A 21,963-nucleotide genomic window follows, 5' to 3' on the forward strand; every position below is an offset into this window, starting at 1 on the left:
CCGCGGAAATGGCGGGGGCGGGGCGCGCGGCGGCGGCGGCGAGGGCGGGGCCTCGCGCGCTGCTTCTCCGGCTCCTCCCACCCCGGGTCACGCCGCGGTAGGGGCGGAAGCTGTGCGGCCGCGCGGGTGCTGGGTCCTGCGCGCGGCTCAGAGGGGTGCCGGCAGCCGGGCAGCGCGCACCGCGGCTGCCGCTGCGAGGTGGGGCTCGCGGCAGGGGGCGGGCGCGGGGGCGGCGGGGTGACAGCTCGGGTCGGCGGCGGGGCGGGTCGCGAGCCCTCCCCTCCGCGGCGCGGCGCCTGCCGCCCGGGAGCGAGGCAAGGGGGCGTCCCGGGAGCTGAATGCGCCGCCGCCGAGGGCAAGGTTTGTGGGGCGGGGGTCTCCTCAGAGCGGGGGCATTTCCGGGCCGCGGTGTCGGGACCACCGGGTTCGCGGCGGGGCGCGGGGCGGCGAGCCTCCGGGCCTGACCGCGTCTCCTTCCCCCGGCGGTGCCCCTCCCCGGCTCGCCGCGCCTCCGTGCGCAGAGGTGAGCCCGGGGCGGCTTCTCTGACGAGGGAGGGGACGGGCTCCCCGCCGGGGCGGCCGCGGGACCCGGTGTGGCGGGAGCGCCCTCGCTCGCCGCGGGCCGCGCAGGTGTAGCGGGGCCGCGGCGCGGCGCCGGCGGAGCCCGGAGGAGCCGCGGCGGCTGCGCTCGCGCCCGGGGCCCCGCCGCGGAGAGCCCGGTGCTCGGCGCGGCTGGCGGGACTCCACCGGCTCCCCGCTAGGCTCGCGGCGCACGGGTCGGCCAGCTTTATTTTTGTTTTTAAAAATATTTCAGTGGAAGAAAGGCGAGTGGGAGGGAGGTTTCTTCAGGAGGCGCGCACAGGAGAAAATGACCTTCAATAATTAATTGTCTCCCCGGCGGAGAAAGTGGTCAACAAAAGACGTCCGGCCGGTGGGCATTCAGTGTTGCGTTACGGAGTCGTTCAATGTTGAATCTAGTTCTGGGTCCGTGTTCCTGAGAATTTGATTAGTGTAGGAGTAGTAAGGCATTGGTCTTGCCTTATTTTAAGTGGCCCAAAGGGAAATTATTCTTTCTTTGGCCTATGAAGAAGTTTCTAGTATTAGTTTGTTCTAATTTTAGAAATTATGCTGACTCTACTGTAAATTTGGAATCCTCTTGATTCACATTTTTGGGAATTCTGTGAGTATGTTTTAAGAAACAGTTCCTGAATAAGGTGGTTCAGAAACACCTGGGAATTATTTAAGTAGAAGTCTGGGTATTGATATAGCCACTTGTATGTTTATAGAAAACACCTGCTTTTTTTCTTTTATCACATTAAAAGCAAACCAAAGCTGTGCATTTCAAATTAGGAAGAAACGTGCTCATAAAGTATTGAACATGAAACATTATATTTAAGAACCAGATGTGAAAACTTTGAGTATCCTAGTTTATTTTAATGACACTTTGGTTAGTATTTCTAAGACGGTGTTTAAAAACATAGTCCTTACAACTTCGCTTATTTTTCTCTTTTAAGACCCAGCAACAGTGAAAATAGGGATTATGTCAAGTGCTAAAAAAAGAATGGAGGTACATAATTGTATAATTAAAGGTGAAATGTACTATTTTAAAAACCTTTGATCAAATTTAATAATGGCCTTTGTAGTTAGTGTTTCCATTTCGTATTTAACTACTTCTTGAATTATATTATTTTTTTATTGCATTAAGAACATTTTCAGTGGACAATTTGATTAAAATATTTGAAGTTTCTGGAAACTATGCTTTTAGGAAACACATTCCTAGGTGACAGAGTCAAATGTTGCATGAACCTTGGTTGATTTTTGTTCCTGAACCCCCCCCCCCCCCTTCAGATATTTTGCTACAATACCATATGTACTGCTGGAGATGTAGCTCAGTGGTAGGATTCAGGAGGCTCTAAGTTCAGTCCCTGTACAAAAAAAATATATGTATTATGCATAATACTATATATTTTCACATTCTTTTTTGTTTTTTATGAATAATGTGAGATTTTTAAAATAAATATGTTAAGATTTATGTGTAAGAATTCATATTTATATATTCATATTTTTATGTATAGAGAGTTTTGTCAGACTTTTTGAAAACACAAATGAGACCCAGAAAGCCTTAGAGTATAACAACGATTAGGTAGGTACTATTATTAAATTACCAGCACTTTATCTAGCAGTACAAGGATGTTATAGAACTAAATGTCAACTTATTTATTTTGGTGCTGGGGATTGAACCCAGCTTCTCATGCATGAAAAACATTCGTTTTACCACTGAGCTACACCCTCAGGCCCCTAAGCGGTTATTTAATGCTTAAAGAAGTATAGTGCACTTCAGAATATGTATGGTTCATAGGTAAAATTATATTGTTTCTAAGAAAATGAAGACTAAGTCAAAGGAAAATTGTTGATGGGAAGGCTTCTCAGAATAAGGGTAGATGGCAGAGTTTTTCCGCATGATGTTAATAATCCATGAAAAGTACTCTTAAAGATGTTATTATAATTCATAAATATGAAACAGTAGAATTATAAGATCTTCAAAGCTTTTCTCCAAGATTACGTTTGTGTATATGGGATTTGTATTTTATGGTAATACTTTTCTACTTTGAAATTCCTATCCATAGGTATGTCCTATTTATTTTTCATTTTATTATTTTATATATGTGTGCACACGTAGTAAAAACAATGGATCAGAAAAGGGAATGAATGACAATTACAGAATCCATATATTATTAACTACTTATGCTAAGTATTTTTCTATCCTTAATTGAAAAAATTCTAATAGCTTTCAGTTTTTCATATTACTATTCATTATTTATCTTGTAGTCTTTAGTTCTTATTGTTTGTTTAATCAAGTTGTTGTTATAATAGTTTGAGAATGCTTAAAATTGATCTAGTAGAAGATACCAGTGCTTCCCTGTAATCCAGATTCCTGTGTTCAGTAGTGACTACACATTGTGCCTGATACTCATCTATTGAGTTTACTAAGAAGGAATGAGTAAGTTTTTAAAGTATACTAAGGCATCAGAATTCAGGAACTGCTAAGAAGACACAGTGAGATGGAAAAAGGGGAACACAACAAAAACTAGGCATATTTCCCTACTGAATGTTACAAACAGTAGTGTAATTTGAATATTGATCATTCATGTGATATGTTTCTCATTTTAAAAGTGTACATAGTACTAATGGGTAGTATTTATTGAGTACTTCTGCCAGTGACTGGTGCTCTAAATTATCTTGTTTAATTTTCATGCCACCGATGTGGTACACCTTTACCATGCTCATTTTATCTGAGGACACTTGGGGAGGTTAAGTAATTCCGAAGTGATGGCTTTACACCCAAGCAGTCTAGTATGCCTTCATACATACTAACTACATAATAACTTTACTCCACACAGTTGAAAATAATAGCAGATGCTAATATTGAATGGCTTAATTTCTTTTTTTGGCAGATTTTTAAATATAATGGCAACCCCCCGGGGAAGGTCAAAGAAAAGAACAGCTTATGATGGTTCAGATAGCCTTCCTTTAAGGAGCTCTGGCAGGCAGGTATGTTCATTTGTTCATTCAACCTCTTTTGAGCATACAGGAATATTATGGTTGGGACTGGAAAATTAAAGGTGGGAAAAGACACCTCTAGTCCTCTAGTCCTACTGTGGAGAAAATCACAGTAGTCGTGGTACAGCATGATAAAGGGAGAGGACGTAGAAATACTGCATCTCTGGTTGGGGGAACTGCAAGGATAAAGGCATGGCGTGCAGTTGGGCATCAGAGAATTGCACTACGTGATGGGGCTCTGGCCCCATTATGCACGGCTTGGATGTCATTCAGAAGAATTTGGACTTCTGCTTATAGTCAGGTATTGCTTTTTTTTGGTAGTGCTTTTCTTTTTCATGAAAAAATTGATAGAATTATCTCTCTAGAATTTTCCTGATTTTTTTTTTTTAAGAATAAAAGTCTGTAATGCTGTAAGAGTTTAAGTCTTCTAAGAAAAAAAGTCTTAATTTTGAGAATGACTTGTGTTTATTCTGAGTGGTGTCACTTTTTCCTGAGAAAGGCTCAGGTGAATTTGAGTTCCTAGGTGCCTACTATTAAAGTGCTGGTTCTGTATCTCTAGCCAGCCAGTGAACTGTGTGTGCAGTGAGTCATGAGGCAGTGGTTCCTGTGGGTCAGCCTCTGGGCCACTGCCAGGATGTTGTTGACCTTCACACTTGGAACTCATAACGCATGTGGTTTCAGTAGTAACACACCTTCCACCCCATCACCCTGGTCAGCCCAGTGATCCTCACCTCAGCTGACTCTCCCACAGGCAAAGAAGAAGGCAACAGAGACGGCAGATGAGGACGAGGATGGTGTGTCAGAGAAGAAGTACAGAAAGTGCGAAAAGGCGGGCTGTACGGCCACCTGTCCTGTGTGCTTTGCAAGTGCCTCTGAAAGGTCTGTTTGGAAGGCGCATCTGGCCTTAAGTTGCTGCCCAAGAGAGCAGTGTGCTTTGTGAGGACATCTTCCTAGAAGGTAGTTTTCCCAAAGACAGATGCCGGTCCTGAAAATCACCTAACGAGAGAGAGACATTGCTCATTCTCTACACTCCACATCTCCACAGAGCTCCTTGGCACTCCTGGACTAATGGGAGAGAGCACACCCATGCCACCTCCGAAGTACAGTGCCCTCATATGCCACCAATCATAGCGGCTGGCGACACAGTGGGGAAGATCCTTGACCTTCCAGAGGAGACTAGCGAGTGATCACTGGTCACTGATTTTTCTCCCTTATGTAACATGCCACCTCTTCACACATCTATATAAAAGTCTCACAGAAACTACATAGTTAACTGCAGTCGTGACATTTCCAGAGGAAAATCTTTAGTTAAGGCTTAAGATTCAATAAAATCTGGAAAACACATCCTGCTTATTTTGAAACATGCAGAGGTGGTGGGGGATGTGCTCTCAGTGGCAGGATTCCTCGTTCTGGTTCTGTTGCTGTATTATCATCTCTTTGGCAAGTTACGTGGCCAGATAGCCTGCTTGATATTCAGATTACAGCTGGCCGGATCCGTCCCTGTTCAGGATTGGGCCAAATGGGCTCCTGGAGTCCTCTGCACTAGCAAATCAAGTGCAGTGGCATGGATGCGTCATGGCATAAGCATCCGTGTTCCGGGTTGGCCCCGGCTGCCAGCTAGGCATGGGACCACTGGTCTAAGGCCTTGTGTCCCTGCTGTGTACTGCAGATAGAGCATCTCTAATCTGAAAGCCAAAATGCTTTAAAATCGGAAACTTTCTGAGTGCCAACATGATTCTACACCTGACCTCATGTGATGGCCTCAGTCGAAATGCAAATGCTATTAAAATTTTGTATGAAATTACCTTCAAGATATGTGTATAAAGTACATATGAAACAAATATATTTAAGTTTGAGTTCCATCCCCAAAATGTTTTATATGTATGCCAAGATTCTAAAATCAAATTCTGAAATTCTTCAACTTCTGGTCTGAAGCATTTCAGATAAGGAATACTTGACTTGGTTCACTTTATATACTCCTGCATTCCATTTCCCCTGTTGTTGGCTTATGGCCATTAGGAGTCTTATGTGGAAATAATGTCAATAGGATACCCTTGTTGAATTTTTTTTTTTTTTAAAGGGAAAAGAAATGTTTATTTTTTACCAAAGTTACATGTTTTTGCTGTTTTCAGATGTGCCAAAAATGGCTACACATCCCGATGGTATCACCTTTCCTGTGGGGAGCATTTCTGTAATGAATGCTTTGACCATTATTACAGAAGGTTTGTTTGCTAATTGAACTGTCCATGGTGGGTGAGACGGTGGCAAGGGCAAGGGAGGGGATCAGGGTTAAGGCTTACTCCCTGGGCTCACTGAATTGTTGGACTGTTTTGGTCACACTTGTGACCACTTTTACTTGACCAGGACTTTGATGTGCCAGTTTGTATGTTTTTTATATGTGCACACACTCAGGGCTCAAAAAATATCTGCCACGGATCTGCACATTCTGAAAGCTCTCAGAGCCGCTCTGCTATTCTGTCATAATAAGCAGAGGGTGGGGTGCAGAAGTAGGGGAGAGGGATGCTGACGGGCAGAGTGCACTGGACAGCCAGCCATTCCTTTTTACTAATTTTATTGTGGTTTTTTTTTTTTTCCCCCTTTTCTCCTCTGTTAATGTGGTTGGTGGCATAGGAGTTTTACTCAAAGAACTGATTCTTTGTTTTTATTTTCAATTTTTTTGTGCTCTCATTTTTATTATTCTAGTTGATTTAGGTTTCATTTTTTCTTTATCTAGTTTCCTAAGTTGGAAGCTTTAAGGTTATTAATTTTAGATCTCTCTTCTAAGAAATGCATTTAATGCCATAAATTTCCCTCCAAATGATTTTCTTCCACAAATCTCAATAATTTTCATTCATTTAGTTCAAAGTATTTTTAAATTTCCCTTGAGTATTTCTCTTTGATCCAAGATTATTTACGTACAAGACTCCAGCACCAAAATAAATAAATGATTTAATTTTCAACTGCCTTTAATTTATGTGTATGTATTATTCACATTTTAAGAAATTATTGACATAGTTGGATTGAAATACATTAATTGCTGGTTGTTTATCTTGGTTCTCTCTTTTTGCCTTCTCTGATTTAATTGCACATTTTTTGATTATGTTACTTAATCTAGTGATATAATTTTTAAGTGGCCACTCTAAGATTTACTGTATACATTTGAAAATATTCTTTTTTTTTTTTGGTGGTTCTGGGTATAGAACTCGGGGTCTTGGCCATGTAAGTGCTCAACCACTGAGCTGTACCCCCAGTTCTCATATTTTAAAATATCCTAATTTCTCCTTTAGAGAATGCTTTTCCCTTATTAGATTAACTTTTTTTTTTAATTGGTTCTTTTTGGTTACATACGTCCACAGAATTTGTTATGCTATCGTCATCGTACAAACTTGGAATAGAGAACACCCCTCCTGACCACATGCTGTATGGATGCCATAGTAACTTCCCTCTGTGTGAAAGACTGGGTTAGTCCTTCATGTAAGATTTACTGAACTGACTTGTGTTTTGACATGTAGCTTGGTATATTTATTGTTTGCAGCCATAAAGATGGATATGATAAGTATACCTCCTGGAAAAAAATATGGACCAGCAATGGCAAAACTGAACCTAGCCCCAAAGCATTCATGGCAGACCAGCAGCTCCCCTACTGGGTAAGAAAATGCATTTATTGAGCTAAAAGGAAGAGGAGTGGATGAAAAACCTGACTTTTAAAAAATCTTTCTTTTATTACTTCTGTTGTTCTGATTTATTTTGGGGGGTGGGTACTGGGGAGCTTAACCACTGAGCCAATCCCCAGCCCTTTTTAATTTTTATTTTGAGATGGGGTCTCGCTAAGTTGTTTAGGGACTTAGTAATTGCTCAGGCTGATTATAGAGAACTTGGTGATCCTCCTGCCTCAGCCTCAAAAGTGATTGGGATTACAGGTGCACACCACCATGACTCTCAGTTCTTTCTGATTATTATGGCAAATAAAATTTTTTATTTTTTATAGAAAGATAATATAATATGGGAAGAAACTAACACCTCACACCTGCTGGTGATAGCTATTGCTAAGTTTGGTATATATCCTTCTAGTCTTTATTTTATTCATATTTTTGAGTTTGTTTAAACATAATCTTGTGCTTTATGTACAAATCTTAATTAGGTTAAAAAAATTTGGATTTTTTTTTTTACAACTCGTTTTAAATTTTTGGTACGAGGGAATGAACTCATGGTTGCTTAACCACTAAGCCACATTCCAGCCCCCTTCCCACCCCCACTTTCGTTTGTTTTGAGACAGGATCTCACTAAGATGCCTAGAGCCTCAGCCTCCCGAGTTGCTGGGATTATAGGTGTGCACCACTGCACCTGGCTCTAACTGGTTTTTTAAAATCTTACTTTTTATGATTCTTTTTCCATTTAGCTGTTCTTTGAAAATTTTAGTGATTATATATATCATAAATCACCACTTAATAAATGATTTGCTTTTTTATTTTTTTAAAGAGAGAGTGAGAGAGAGGGGGGGACAGAGAGAGAGAGAGAGAGAGAGAGAGAGAGAGAGAGAATTTTAACATTTATTTTTTCTTAGTTCTCGGCGGACACAACATCTTTGTTGGTATATGGTGCTGCTGAGGATCGAACCCGGGCCGCACGCATGCTAGGCGAGTGCGCTACCGCTTGAGCCACATCCCCAGCCCCCTGCTTTTTTTTTTAATACAAGTAATTCTGAGCTGCCTTGTACACACTTATACTTTTTATTGAAGTAGAAAGTCAAACAACAAAATTAACTATTTTAATGTTGTCTAATGAGTTTTTTTTTTTGGAGGGGGTGGTGGGGGATTCAATTTTTTAAAAAATATTTTTAGTTGTAGATGGAACAACACCTTTATTTTGTTTATTTAGTTTTATGTGACGCTGGGGATCCAACCCAAACAGGGTCTTACACATGCTAGGCAAGCGCTCTACCACTGAGCTACAACCCCATCCTGGGGATTCAGTCTTGATCTCATCATGCTAAATACATGCTCTTCCCCTAAGCCAAACCCTGAGACCTAACATTGACTATTTAAGGCATACAATTCAGTGGCATTTAGCATATTAACAGTGTTGTGCAACTGCCACCTCTGTATTATTCCAACTTGCTTTCATCACCCACAAAGGAAACCTTGTACATTAGGCAGTCACCCTCTAGTTCTCCCACTTTTCAGTCCCTGGAAACTGCTAATCTGCTTTCCATCTTTATGGATTTATCCAGCTAGGGTGTTTCCTATAAATGGAATCCTACTGCATGATAGCCTAATTATCCTTTCATCTTTTGATGGACACTTAGGTTATTTTAAACCTTTAGCTATTGTGAATAGTGTGGCTATAAACACTCTTTTATAAATATTTGTTTGAATATCTGTTTATAGTTACTTTAGGACTATTCCTAAGGAATAGAATTGGAGGGCCATATGGTAATTCTGTATTTGATTTTTTTGAGGAACCTTCACACTCTTTTCCATAGCTGCTCCACCATTTTTCATTTCTGTGTGTGTGGGCTCAGATTCTCAATGCCCTCCCCAACTTTCATTTTGTTTTATTTTTTATCTACTGGCAATCTAAGTGGGTGTGAAGTGGTATCTCATTGTGGGTTTTTTTTTTTTAAATCACCTATAACAGTAGTTTGTCAGTGGAACTTTATTTTATTTATTTAAATGCAGTGCTGAGAATTGAACCCAGTATCTCATACATGCTAGGCAAGCGCTCTACCAGGAGCCACAGCCCAGCCCCTCGCTGTGGTTTTGATTTTTGTTTCTGTAACTAATGGCCATTTGCACATCTTCTTTGGAGAAGTTGTCTATTCAAATGGTTTACCTGTTTTTAAGTTGAGTTGTTTGTCTTTTTATTTTTGAGTTGTAGGAATTCTTTATACATTATATAAACTAAGCCCTTATCAGATCTTGGATTTGCAGATATTTTTTTTCCTGTATGTTGTCTTTTCACTTTGCTAGTGTCCTTTGCATGAAAGTTTTCAGGTTTATAAAGTTTAGTTTGTCTACTTTTTTCTTGTTTGTGGTTTTGGTATCACACCTAAGAATTCACTGCCAAATTTGAGATCATAAAGATTAATCCCTGTGTTTTTTTTTTTCTTTTTGGCTTGTACTTTTTGTTGTTTTTTGATAAACATGACCCTAGACTATATTTTGACATACATACATGGAGTAAAACCCCTTCCAATTAGGATTCCATTCTGTGTGTGTATACATAATACCCTGTTTTCTTCTAAGTATTTTATTGAATTAGCAATTACATTTAGTTGTTTAATCCATTTTGAGTTAATTTTTATGTGTGAAGTTGAATCTGACTTCATTCTTCTGCATGTGGATATCTCCACACTTTTTTAAAAAAATATTTATTTTAGTTGTAGTTGGACACAATACCTTTATTTTTATGTGGTGCTGAGGATTGAACCCAGGGCCTCGAACGTGCTAGGTGAGCACTCTACCACTGAGCCACAACCCAGCCCTCTCCACACTTTTTAAAAATAACTTATTTTGGAATAACTTAACATGTACAGAAGGTTGCAGAGATAGCATAGAGAGTTCTCATATATCTTTCAGTTTGCTTAATGTAATCATCTTATGTACCATGATTATTTGTCAGACTGAGAAATTAACATTGGCAAGTGTAAATAATGACATTACAGATGTTGTTTAGATTTCATCTGTTTTTTCATCGAGTCCTTTTACTGTTCTGGGATCCAGCCCAGGATATCACATTATTTGCATTGAGTGTACTGACTTTTTTGACCAGTGATAACAAAATTCATCTCTGATTATTTCCTTAGTCTGAGCTGGAAAATCTTTCTGACAACAGTTCTTAGCTCCTCTGTGCTCTTTGTTGTTGCCTGAGCTAGTACTGAATCAGAAATTAGCCTAATGGGATAGAATTGGATTATGTGGGGAATGGTGACACAGGATAAGTGGTGGAGGGTGGAAAAGTAGCTCAAGATTAGCCCACCTATTGATCTTGACCTCTCTTCTTTCCCTAGGTTCAGTGTACCAAACCAGAGTGTGGTAAGTGGCGGCAGCTTACCAAGGAAATCCAGCTCACTCCACAGGTAGCAAAGACGTATCGGTGTGGTATGAAACCAAATATTGCTGTTAAGGTATGATTTCTGTTGGTATTCCTTTTGAAGTAATGGATAACATTAATTTAGTTGTCAGTAAATAGTAAGGGTATGTATTTTTCGTTTTATCTGGGTTATGTGAATGCATGTGACAACCCCAGCTGCAGGTGGTGTACTAATTAAGAATTTCACTTTTCTCTTGTTAAAAGTGGTTTGGAAATAGGCTGTCCAGAGTTGGTCGTCTTCTTTCCAGTGCGTCTAGTCTATCCTTAGTTTGTCCTCCATCCTCAAGTTCATCAGGTGGTTGCTGTACCGCCAGCCACTGTGTCTAAATTCTACCAGAGAAAAGGCAAAGGGTGCGAGAGGTGTGACAGCTGACTCTATCCTGTTATTGTGAAACAGGGTAGATATCTGTTTGTATCTTATTGGCTGGAACAGAATCATGCAGCTACTCTGGATTGCACTGAAGACAAAGGAAGAAAATATTTTTACAACTGAGCATGTTGCAACACCAAACGAAAGCAGAATCTCACCAGTAAGGAGGGACAGATGTGTGGCTGTTAGGAATTAGCCATCATTGGTATAATGTGCCTTCTTTGAAATTTGGCAATTAAGGTTTAAAAATGTAATTCTTTAACGTGTTAAAGGAATTAATCCATACAAATGTCACTAATGCTTTAAATAAGTTAAATAATATTAAAAGTCATTCTGTCATAGTGGTTCACCCCTGTAACCCCAGTGACTCAGGAGGCTGAGGCAGAAGGATCACAAGCTCCAGGCACCTCAGTAACTCGGGTCCCGTCTCAAAATAGAGCTGGGGATGTAGCTCAGTAGTAAAGTCCCTCTGGGTTCAGTTCCTGTACTTAAAACAAAACAATTTTAGGAATCAAATTCCAGATTGAAAATACTATCTTTTTCAAAAAATTCAGAAATGATTTGCATATTATTTAAAATTGACCTTTTAAATAATATAACACAGTAGTTTGTAGTATATTCACAAAAATATGCAATTATTTCCAGCAAAACACTTAAATATTCTTCTTTTAAAGAATGAATGGAAAGTTTTATAAAGTTTATAGTCAAGTTTTAAAAACCTTGGATTGACATTAAAATATTGTTAAAGCAACACATAATTATTTCAAAATATCAATTTGATGTCTAGAGCCGTAGGTCAGTGGTAGAGGCCTTGCCTAATATGATTAAAGCCCTGATTTAGTCCTCCACACCACCAAAAAACATTGGAAGATTTTTGCAAGTGACAAAATGAGAAAGAGTATGAACATTTAGGAGTTAGAGTTTTTATTTTTTCATAAATAAGTTTTACGTAAGAATTTACTCTTGGGGCTGGGGCTCAGCAGCAGAACACACGCCTAGCATGTGCTAAGGTGCTGGGTTTTATCCTCAGCACCACATAAAAATAAATGAAGGTATTGTGCCCAACTACAACTAAAAAATATTTTAAAAAAAGAATTTACTCTTAGGATAAAGTTAATTGAAAATACATATGTACATATATAGTATACAACTAAAAGATGAAAGTTTTTCTTATCTCTTTCCTGTTTTGATGAGTAAGCTGTTAGTTAAGCTGTTAATGATTCATTTATCCTACTGTTTTTTTGGTAATGCTGGGAATTGAAGTCTAGGTTGGTATGTGCTTGGCAAGCACTCTAAGACTGAGTCACATTTTCAGCCCCCCTCCAGCTTTTTAGAAATGCATTTGAATGTATTTATGAGGGGCACATTATTTAAGACTATTGATATGAATATGCAAATTGCATTTTAAAGATCCAAAGACCCCAACTCAGAGTCATTATTATATCAAAATCTTATTTGCATCAACTGGTGGTATTTTTAATTGATATAAAGTTGCATCTTATTTTTGTTTTTGAGCTGTGATTATATACTATAGTTACAGGAATAGCTCCTAAGTGAATTTCATTGAGTTTCAGAAGATGTCTACAGAATGAATTCATTATGCCAATAAAGATATACAATATTTCCATCACTCTAAAAAATTCTGGTTATTTCTCCTCTCCCCCAGAGGAATTTCTGGTGTCTATCATCATAGCTTAATTTTCCTTGTTCTTGAACTTTGTAAAAAATGAAATCAGGGGCTGGGGCTGTGTCTCAGTGGAACCATGAGAGGAGGGACAGATGTGTGGCTGTTAGGAATTAGCCATCGTTGGTATAATGTGCGTTCTACGTGTTGTGAGGCACTGGGTTCAATCATCAGCACCATGTAAAAATATATGAAAAAAAAAAATGAGGGCTGGGGATATAGCTCAGTTGGTACAGTGCTTGCCTCACGTGCACAAGGCCCTGAGTTCAATCCCCAGTACCACCAAAAAAAAATGAAATCAGCCATATATATTGTGTAGTGTAGTGTTTGCTTTTTTTCACTAAGTAGGATTTGAGAATCACCTCATCACTGTCGTGATCAGTAGTTTCTTTTAATTGTCAAGTAAAATTGCATTGTAGGTATGCCCTGCAGTTTGTTTAACCATTGTCCCTGTGTTTTGGCTGTGTGAGAAAAGCTGCAGTGAGCATTCTGTGCAAGTGTTCTGTGGGCCTTTTCATTTCTTACAGGCAAATACACAAGAGTGACACTGCTGAGTCATGTAGAAGTTGTTTAATGTTAAGAAACTGCCAAATGGTTTTCCATGATTCTTGTGCCATTTTCCAACATTTGGTGGTGTTTTCTTTTTGGTTTTGTTGGTATAGTGGGTATGTTTTGGCATCTCAGGGAGGCGTTGGTTTGCATTCCCCTGTTAACTGGTGATGCTGAGCATCTTTTTTTTTCCTAATTTTTAAATTTTTAGTTGAACATGGATACAATATCTTTTATCAAGTTAAAGGCTTTTGATATGAGGAATAGGACAAAATTCAATTTTTTCCATATAGGTACTTAGTTTTTCAGTACTATTTGTTGAAAAGATTATTCTTTTTTTCATTGAGCTAACTTGATATCATTTTTTAAAAAAATCAGTTGACTGTACATGCAGTGTGTACCACATTCCATAGTTCCCATTGTTTATCCTTGACCAAAATGGTCTTGTCTTGATTATTGTATCTTTTTTAAGTCTTAAAATTAGTTAGTGGTAAGTTCTTCTAACCTTTTCTTTTTTAAGATTACGTATTCTAGGACCGTTATGTTTCCATGTATGTTTTCCATAAGCTTGTCCGTATCTACTCTCCAGGATTTTGATTGGAATGTGTTGACTCTGTGTATCTTTTGGAGGATAATGGACATTTTTCAGTTTTCTAACCCAGTTACTGCAAGTAATGGCTCATGAGTCAAATCTGGCCCTTTGCCTGTTTTTATAAATAATGTTTTTTTGTTGTTGGTGGTGGTGGTTTGTTTTAGTTATATATAACATTAGGATTCATTTTGACATAGTTCTAAAAGCATGGAATATGATTTGCTCTAATTCAGACCCCAGGATGTCCTTTTCCTACCTATCTCCCTCCCTCTGTTCCCTTCCCTTCCCTCTCCTCTACTAATCTTTTAGCTATAAAGAAAGTTTTATTGGTGCACAGCATGCACTTTAATTATGTAGTGTCGACGGCTGCTTTCATGCTCCATGACAGGAGTCACGATGGAGACTGCATGATCCACAGAGCCTAAAATATTTTTTTTCTTTTTTTTTTTTTAATATTTTTTATTTTTTAGTATTCGGTGGACACAACATCTTTGTTGGTATGTGGTGCTGAGGATCGAACCCGGGCTGCACGCATGCCAGGCGAGCGCGCTACCGCTTGAGCCACATCTCCAGCCCCGAGGCTAAAATATTTACTGTCTAGTCTTTACAGAAATCATTTCCCAGGATTCCTTAATTTCTCCCAGCAGTGTTTTCTAGTTTTCACTGAGGATTTTTTTGTCAAATTTGTTTCTTGATTTTTTTTTCCCCTGTAATTGTAAGGAGAATTTTGTCTTTTAATTTTCAAGTTGTTTGTAGCATTTGTATAGGAATATAGTTGACTTATATGTGCTGACTTTATACCCAGAGACTTTTTTGGCTTTCCTTATTAACTTTTATAAATCCTTTTGTAGATTCCTTTAGGTTGCCTACAAACTAATCATATCAACTGATATTCTTTTTTTAAAATATTTATTCTATTTTTTTTTTTTTTAGTTTTTGGCGGACACAACATCTTTGTTTCTATGTGGTGCTGAGGATCGAACCCGGGCCGCACGCATGCCAGGCGAGCACGCTACCGCTTGAGCCACATCCCCAGCCCCTGATATTCTTTTTCTCTTTTTCTTGCCTTATTGATTTGGGCAGGACCACTATTGACATACCATACAGAGGTGGTGAAAGCCAAGCCTCCTTGTCTTACTCCTGGCCTCAATCTGACTGGAGTACTCTGCTTATTGATATAGCTTCTTGTAGATGCCCCTTTGTCAGGGTGAGGAAGAAGGTCCTTTCTTCTCCTGCTTTGCTAAGAAATTTTATTCGAAATTTTGGTTGACTTTTGCCAAATATATTTTCTTCATCTATTACGGTGAACATGTGGGTTTTTTGTTCTTTAATCTGCTAATGGGGTGAATCACACTGATTTTGAAATGTTGAAACAATCTTATATTTCTGGAAAAATTTCTCCCTTTTTTTCTAGTGTACTATGCTTTTAATATATTGCTGGGTTTTATTATGTTTTGTTAAGGATTCTGGCATCTGTGTTCAGGATTCTGGCATCTGTGTTCATAGTGATGCTGTCACAACTCTTACAGCATCCTTGTCAGGTTCTGCTGTCAGAGCTATGCTAGTTCCCCAAGAAGCAAATGGAGAATATGCCATGCTTTGTATTTTGTTAAACAGGGTGCATAAAGTCGGTATTAGTCCTTTTTTTAGTGTTTGGTTGACTCTTCTAGTCCAGGAGTTTGGGCCAGTATGCTTTAATTCGATTTCTTTAACTGATGTGTTATGATTCGGGTGGTTTGTGACTTGGAGGTGGTTTGGAGATGCTTCAGGGCCCATGTGCTTTTCATTTACGCTGTCAAATTTGTTGAAGTTGTTTATATTGTTCACTCTTCTTCTGTTAATGTCGGTGGCCTCTGTGGTATTCTCTCTTCTGTTCTTGTTGGTAATTTGGGAGTGAGGAATGGAAAGATCAGATCTGGGCCTAGTACCAGGTTCCTAGAATCGATGACTTGTTCTAAAATCTTTTAATTTAGCCCTTAATTATTCTTTTCAAAAAGTCATTTAATTTTAATTGACAAATGAAAAATATATGTTTGTTGTAAGATGTTATTTTGAAATGCATATGCATTGTGGAATGGCTAAATCAAGCTAATTAATTTATATTTTACCTTATATATTGATTTTTTTATGGAGAGAACATTTAGAATATACTGTCTTTCATCTTCAAGATCCTCAACCTCTGCTTTAGAGTAGAAGAGAAAAAAGTGGGAGGGGGCTGAGGAATGCAGTGTGAGATTGTGGGGCAGGGGAAGCTTGTCTGACCCAGGGGAACAGTGCCTTGGTTGCACTGAATTAACCAGCACCATGCCCCAGGTGACTTCTCAAGTGAACAAGAGGCAGGCATTTCATTGTAACATTGAGAGGGGACTGCAGCCGACCAGCAGTCAACAATAGAAGACTGCTTCATTAGAGTCTGGTGTTTGAACCATTTTCACATGATTTATGTAGGTAGTGTTTTAAGGTTGAACAGTTCATTTAAACACATTTTGGATGAATCATTTAATAGTAGGTTATTAAATACGAGGTGTGATTTTTACATTTCTTTCTATGCTTTGACTAAAGAATAATTTGGAGCCATCCATAATTGCTCCTCTATTGCTCTCTCATAATTGAATGTACGACTTCAAATTCATCTCTGCTAATTGTTTACAGTGTTTGGGTGCGTCAGTATTTTTCCCCCCTTGGGTGGCAGTTGTCATTTTCAGCTTCTCTAACAAACTTAGTTTTTGAGAACTATAGGGTTTTCTTTGGAATGACTTTTTTTGTAGACAAACGATATGTGTCCATCATTGAAAACTTCAAAAGAAATATAGAAAAGAACAGAGATGCTAGCCAAGAAAATGCATACTGTTAGTCATCATGAAATAGCCATGACTTTTTGAGAGTTTTGAGTGTTCCTGTATGAATGAAGGAGGAGTGATTGACGGACAACTTCCTATTAAGGAATAGTGCCAACAGGATTTTTCTTTCTTTCTTTTTTTTTTTTTGACGGGGAGTGGGGAGTACTGGGGATTTAACCCAGAGGTGCTTGACCACTGAGCCACATCCCCAGCCTACCAACATGGTTTTTGTAACATGCATTTGAAATAAGAAAAAGAAGCCAGGCTGAAATAAGAAATTGCTGAGCATGGAGTAATTATTTCCCCACCCAAAGAAATAGTGGTTTCTAAAAACTCCCTAAAAATTGAAAAATACATTATGTGACTATTGAGTTAAAATCACTCTAACGTTAAAAAAAAATTCATAGTTCTATTAGAAGATACTAATCAACACCATGCTCTGAAATTAGTAAAAGTAATTCAGATCATATCACACTTCAGTCGACCTCCTTTTCCCCTTTCTTTCAAGTTTTTTAAATATCATTCTCCCCCATAACCACGTGCCCTCTGCCTTTTTCTCTCACTGCTGTAGTTCTGTGGATCCCCCGCTCCCTATGGTTTCTTCTACTGTAGTGCCTTCCCTTCCAAGTTCTGCACTATGGTTTGTTACCTGGTTGGATGTATCTTAACAGGTCTCAGAGGTGTTGGATCCCTTATGTTTTGGAAAACTTGCTTGCTTTTACTCTTAACCTTGCCCTACAATGGAAGCCTTTTTCATCTCCTTAGGGTCCCTTACCTCCTCAGTCACTCTCCTTTGATACCTGCCATCCTATTGTTCCTGTCTACTTGATTGCCATCCATAACCTGAACCATGGAAATATTTATTTAAACAATGTTTACCAAGTCATCTTGGTGTTTAGCCTGGTAACACTATCAAGGACCAAGTTGAGGGTTTATTTGTGGAACAGCAGTAAGAAGAAAGGCAGCAAATTCCACGTGTTTTTGTCATTTCTTTTTTCAGGAGGCTTCTATCTCGGTACATAAAGAACTTTCTTAGGTGGCTCTGATGTTTAGTCCACAGAACAAATGTACCATGCTTAATTCGGGACTTAAGGGGCAGTTAGGTTATTTGTAGATGTATTGTTTTTGACAGTACTGTAGCAGATACCTTTCTATTGATGCCATTTTTGAGTATTTTTGTAGCATCAGTTATTTTAAATGAAATTTTGGTATCAGAGTGTATGTTCAGTTTCAATATGATATAATTTAAAAGTGCAGAAGAGGATTTATAATTGTATGTAAAGCATTAAACGGTCCCCGCCCAGTTTACGAAGTAGAGCAGTGGCTTCCCACGTCCTGGGTGCTCCTTCAGTGCATCTCCTTTTCCCTTCTCTGTAAGGGCAAATGCTCTTTTGAATCTCATTGCTTTTTGTTTTATTAACTAACCTGTTGCAGAACATTTCAGTAACAGGGTTTTGCATATTTTTATCTCATCTTGCTCGTGTTCTGCTGCAACTTGCTCTTTCCACTTGACATTGAGGTTTCTGATGTGCATCTATATTGATACCTAAACTCTGGTGTACTCGTTTTCTCTCCTGGACAGTATTACCTTATGTGAGTCTGTCCCAGCATTTCTGTGTTCCTGTTGGTGGATATGAGGGTTGTTTCTAATTTTTGGCTGGTACATGCAGTGCTTTGTGGCGCATTCTTGCCTGGTCTTGCTAGGTGTATTTGAACACACACGTGCAAGTTTCTTTGGAATATATCCCAAAGACTAGGCTTGCCAGGCCATGTGATATGTTAGTCTTTAGGTAGGTAACTTCAGGATGCATAGCTCAATGAATTCTCATAAAGTGCACATTTATCTGGCTCTTAGTATAGAAATTGAATAGCCCCTCAGAATCCATCTGGTACTCCCTGTCTGTCACGGCCTCCAACCTTTCTTCCCTGTCTACTTATTATTCTAATTTGCAATATTGTAGATTTTTTTCCTTGTTTGAGCTTTATATAAGTGGAATCATATGGTCTGATGGGTGCGGCTCGTTCTCCTCAACATTATGTTGTGTGTACAACATGAATACATCTCAAAGACGTGTAGTAGCCTGTGGTTGTAGTTCACGCCCATTATTGTGTAGCTTGTCATTGTTTAAATATAATATGGTCTATTTGTCCATTCCACTATTGAGAAATTTTGGGTTGTCTTTATCATTTTTGCTATCAAATCATGCTCCTTTGTACTTTTTTTTTTGGAGGTGCTGGGGATTGAACCCAGGAACGTGTGCACGCCAGGGAAGCACTCCCCTAACTGACCTATATCCCCAGCACTCCTTTGTATATTTTTTAATCTATCTGTTAGTGCACATGTTACAAGATTCTCTCTAGAAAATATATATAGGTTAGAATTTCTGGGTGTATCCTTTTTACGCTCTAATGAATTGCTGGTGGTATCCTCAGTTATGAAGTCAAGTTACTATGCATTTAAAATCTTCATATTTTGTCAAATTGCTCTCCACAGTGGTATTCCTGCATGTTTTTACTAGGACATCCTCATGAACACACTGTCTTCTGATACCCTCGCTCATGCAGGGTCTTAGCAAACTTTTTTGTTCGGTTAATCGGTGAAAAAGAGGTATTGAAGATAAATAGACAATTAAGACTATGTTTTATAAGTAAACTTAATTAAAACTTGGGTTTCTTTTGCAGCCTGAGACCTCAGATCATTGTTCCCTCCCTGAAGATCTAGTGAGTATTTCTGAGTATCCTGGATCAGAGTTAATGTGCTTTTGATGATAAGTAAATGACGGCAACGTTTCATGAGTTTCTCGACTTCTTTTGCTTGCTGATCAAAGCCTTTCTGATGTAGCTTGGTAACTTGTTATGAAAATGTCATCAGTGGTGTTATATGTGACCTACTCCCAACTTAAAAATGTATACTGCTTTATATTAAAAGGAAGTAAAGTCTCCCTTGCCTTGCCATAGGGCTCAGAATTACTGAACTTGTGTTTCAGGGATGACTTTATGACCCTTTCTCCACTTGAATCCTTCCCAGAAAAGAACAGGAGGGCCATAATTTGATTTTCTTGGCCTGGATTCAGCAGCAGGAGTGTCCCATGCATTTTGACCTCAGTGTGACAGCTTTGTCCTGTCCATGACTAGATGTGGAAAGGGGAGTAGTATGTCTAGCTGGCAAGGACTGGCCACATTTCGGGTGTCTTCTTGAAGCTTAGCTCCCTGAGTTGGCAAGATCCGTGCAACCAGATCCAGTTTAAAATGATGTTTCAAAATTCTGGGCTTCTGAGTTCTCAAATTCTGAGAATTCTGAGTCATTCTGATTTTTAGTAATTCAGGATTAATTTGAGGTTGTTCCAGGTATCTGAAATACAGGGACCAAAATGGAATTTTTAGCAAAGGGAGAAACTGACATCTAGCTAATCTACTTTAAATCCATTCTGTTACTTGAGGAGTGGGGTGTATGTGTGTGTGTATGTAGACATACACATATATACATACATATTTTTAATAGGCTGGACCCTCATATATTCCCTTAGTATGGCAGTGGACCATATGATTTCTGGATTTGAGGTATAGACAGTATGAGATTATATAGAAAGAAAGGAAAAATAACTTTAAATATTATATAATTGTTTATCCATGTTTCCCATAACATTGAGACTATTTTGCAACCAGAAAAACCTGAACTCTTAAGATAGAAGCTGTTTATGAGAAATAAGTATGTAAAAAAAAAAATGGAAGAGTTCTTGGAAATTGATCTGCTGGTTTTTGTGTTCAGTTGAGAGAGTCAGGTCGAGGTTGGTAGTGATGGTCCATCTGCCTTACATTTTTTTTTTTTTTAAAGAGAGAGTGAGAGAGAGAGAGAGAGAGAGAGAGAGAGAGAGAGAGAATTTTTAATATTTATTTTTTAGTTCTCGGCGGACACAACATCTTTGTTGGTATGTGGTGCTGAGGATCGAACCCGGGCCGCACGCATGCCAGGCGAGCGCGTTACCGCTTGAGCCACATCCCCAGCCCCTGCCTTACATTTTTAATGTTCCTGGGATTCTAGGGTCTCAGCAGTTTCTAAGTTTTCAGTAAGTATCTTAGGTACCTGGAGCTTCTGTAGCAAGTTACTAGGATTCGCTGGAAGGCTTAGACAGTTGAGCGTGTTCTTCCACAGTTCTGGAGCTAGAAGTCCCAATCTGGGCGTCGGCCAAGCCGTGCTCCCTTTGCAGGCTCAAGGGGGAGGGTCCTCTTGGAGGTTGCCAGAATTTGTTAGCATTCCTTGGCATGTGGCACACTACTCTCATCCCTGCTTGCATCATTACCACCCCTTTCCCCGGCTCGCTCTTCTCTGTTTCTGGCTTCCACTAAGGACTCTAGTCATGGTGAATTTGGGGCTCCCACTATGCCAGTATGAACTCATCATAACTAAGTACATCTATAAAGACCCTGTTTCCAAATAAGGTCATGTTGTAAGGTTCCGGGTGGACATAAAATTTTGGGGAACACTAACCTAGCACAGTGGGTATTTGATGATTGAATATGCTAATAGATTGACTATATTATCAAGTACGGGTTCTTCAGTGGTATGTGTATTAAAGTGAAGGAGGGATGTTTGTTGGTTTGTTTACAAAATTATAGGGATCCAGGGTTGGCGACTAGCCGAAGCATGTACTAAGTACGAGTCCCATTGCTCCTACACCAGCAGAGTTCGGGTTGGTGTGTCTTCAGATGGGTTTCTAGGGAAATAATAGCTGGGGGATTAGAGCAAGATGCCAAGGCCTCTAGTGGTCCTGACTCATTTTGCCCACTGAGCTGCATGACCCAGGGAACAGAAGAGAATTGGAGCAGCCTGGGTTCATGTTTTCCAAGGCACTGCATTCCACCCTCTGCATAGTCCAGCCTGAGTGCCAAGAGCTGAATCCATTTGCTCTTGCTTCGGGATCGGTCCAGGAAGGTGGCTGCTAGAGACAGGCTGGTGTGCTGGGAAAGGAGCTGGAGTGCCCCTGGTTTTGGTACAGCGTGGGCCTGTCAAGGATAGGTAAACCTAAAGCAGGTGCTGAGAACAGAGGTTGCAGGTGCATGTGGCTTCAGGGGCTGGGCATAGAAGGTGACTGAAGCAGTGGAGTATACTGTTGGGAATGTTGGGGCTCATAGACAGTGAAAAATGTTCCAGATAGCCTCTTGTTCAGGTTTACGTTTGGCATCTTATTTGATGGTACTAGTGTATGTTTACCTTCCAAAAGTTTTTTTTAAGTAGTCTTTGGCTAAAAGCAGTAATGATAGACTAGTATTTGGA

At 39.5% G+C, this 21,963-nt stretch overlaps 1 protein-coding gene across 3 annotated transcripts in view; it reads left to right on the top strand.

The window, feature by feature from the left end:
* The first annotated feature begins 64 nt into the window (after positions 1-64).
* Kdm1b (lysine demethylase 1B) overlaps positions 65-21,963 on the top strand; it is a 46,158-nt gene continuing 24,259 nt past the window's right edge. Inside the window, exons 1-7 of one of the 3 annotated variants that reach the window (XM_078020583.1) lie at positions 65-198; positions 3,456-3,552; positions 4,313-4,440; positions 5,694-5,783; positions 7,097-7,208; positions 10,571-10,687; positions 19,371-19,409. In XM_078020583.1, the coding sequence (XP_077876709.1) occupies positions 3,469-3,552; positions 4,313-4,440; positions 5,694-5,783; positions 7,097-7,208; positions 10,571-10,687; positions 19,371-19,409 (570 nt within the window). In that variant the 5' untranslated portion in view covers positions 65-198; positions 3,456-3,468. Of the gene's footprint in view, positions 199-247; positions 361-3,455; positions 3,553-4,312; positions 4,441-5,693; positions 5,784-7,096; positions 7,209-10,570; positions 10,688-19,370; positions 19,410-21,963 lie in introns of those variants that run through there. The other 2 variants (XM_078020584.1, XM_078020585.1) reach the window with 2 other exon arrangements.

This window comes from Ictidomys tridecemlineatus, chromosome 8 (genome assembly GCF_052094955.1).
Source record: "Ictidomys tridecemlineatus isolate mIctTri1 chromosome 8, mIctTri1.hap1, whole genome shotgun sequence".
Classification (NCBI taxonomy): domain Eukaryota; kingdom Metazoa; phylum Chordata; class Mammalia; order Rodentia; family Sciuridae; genus Ictidomys; species Ictidomys tridecemlineatus.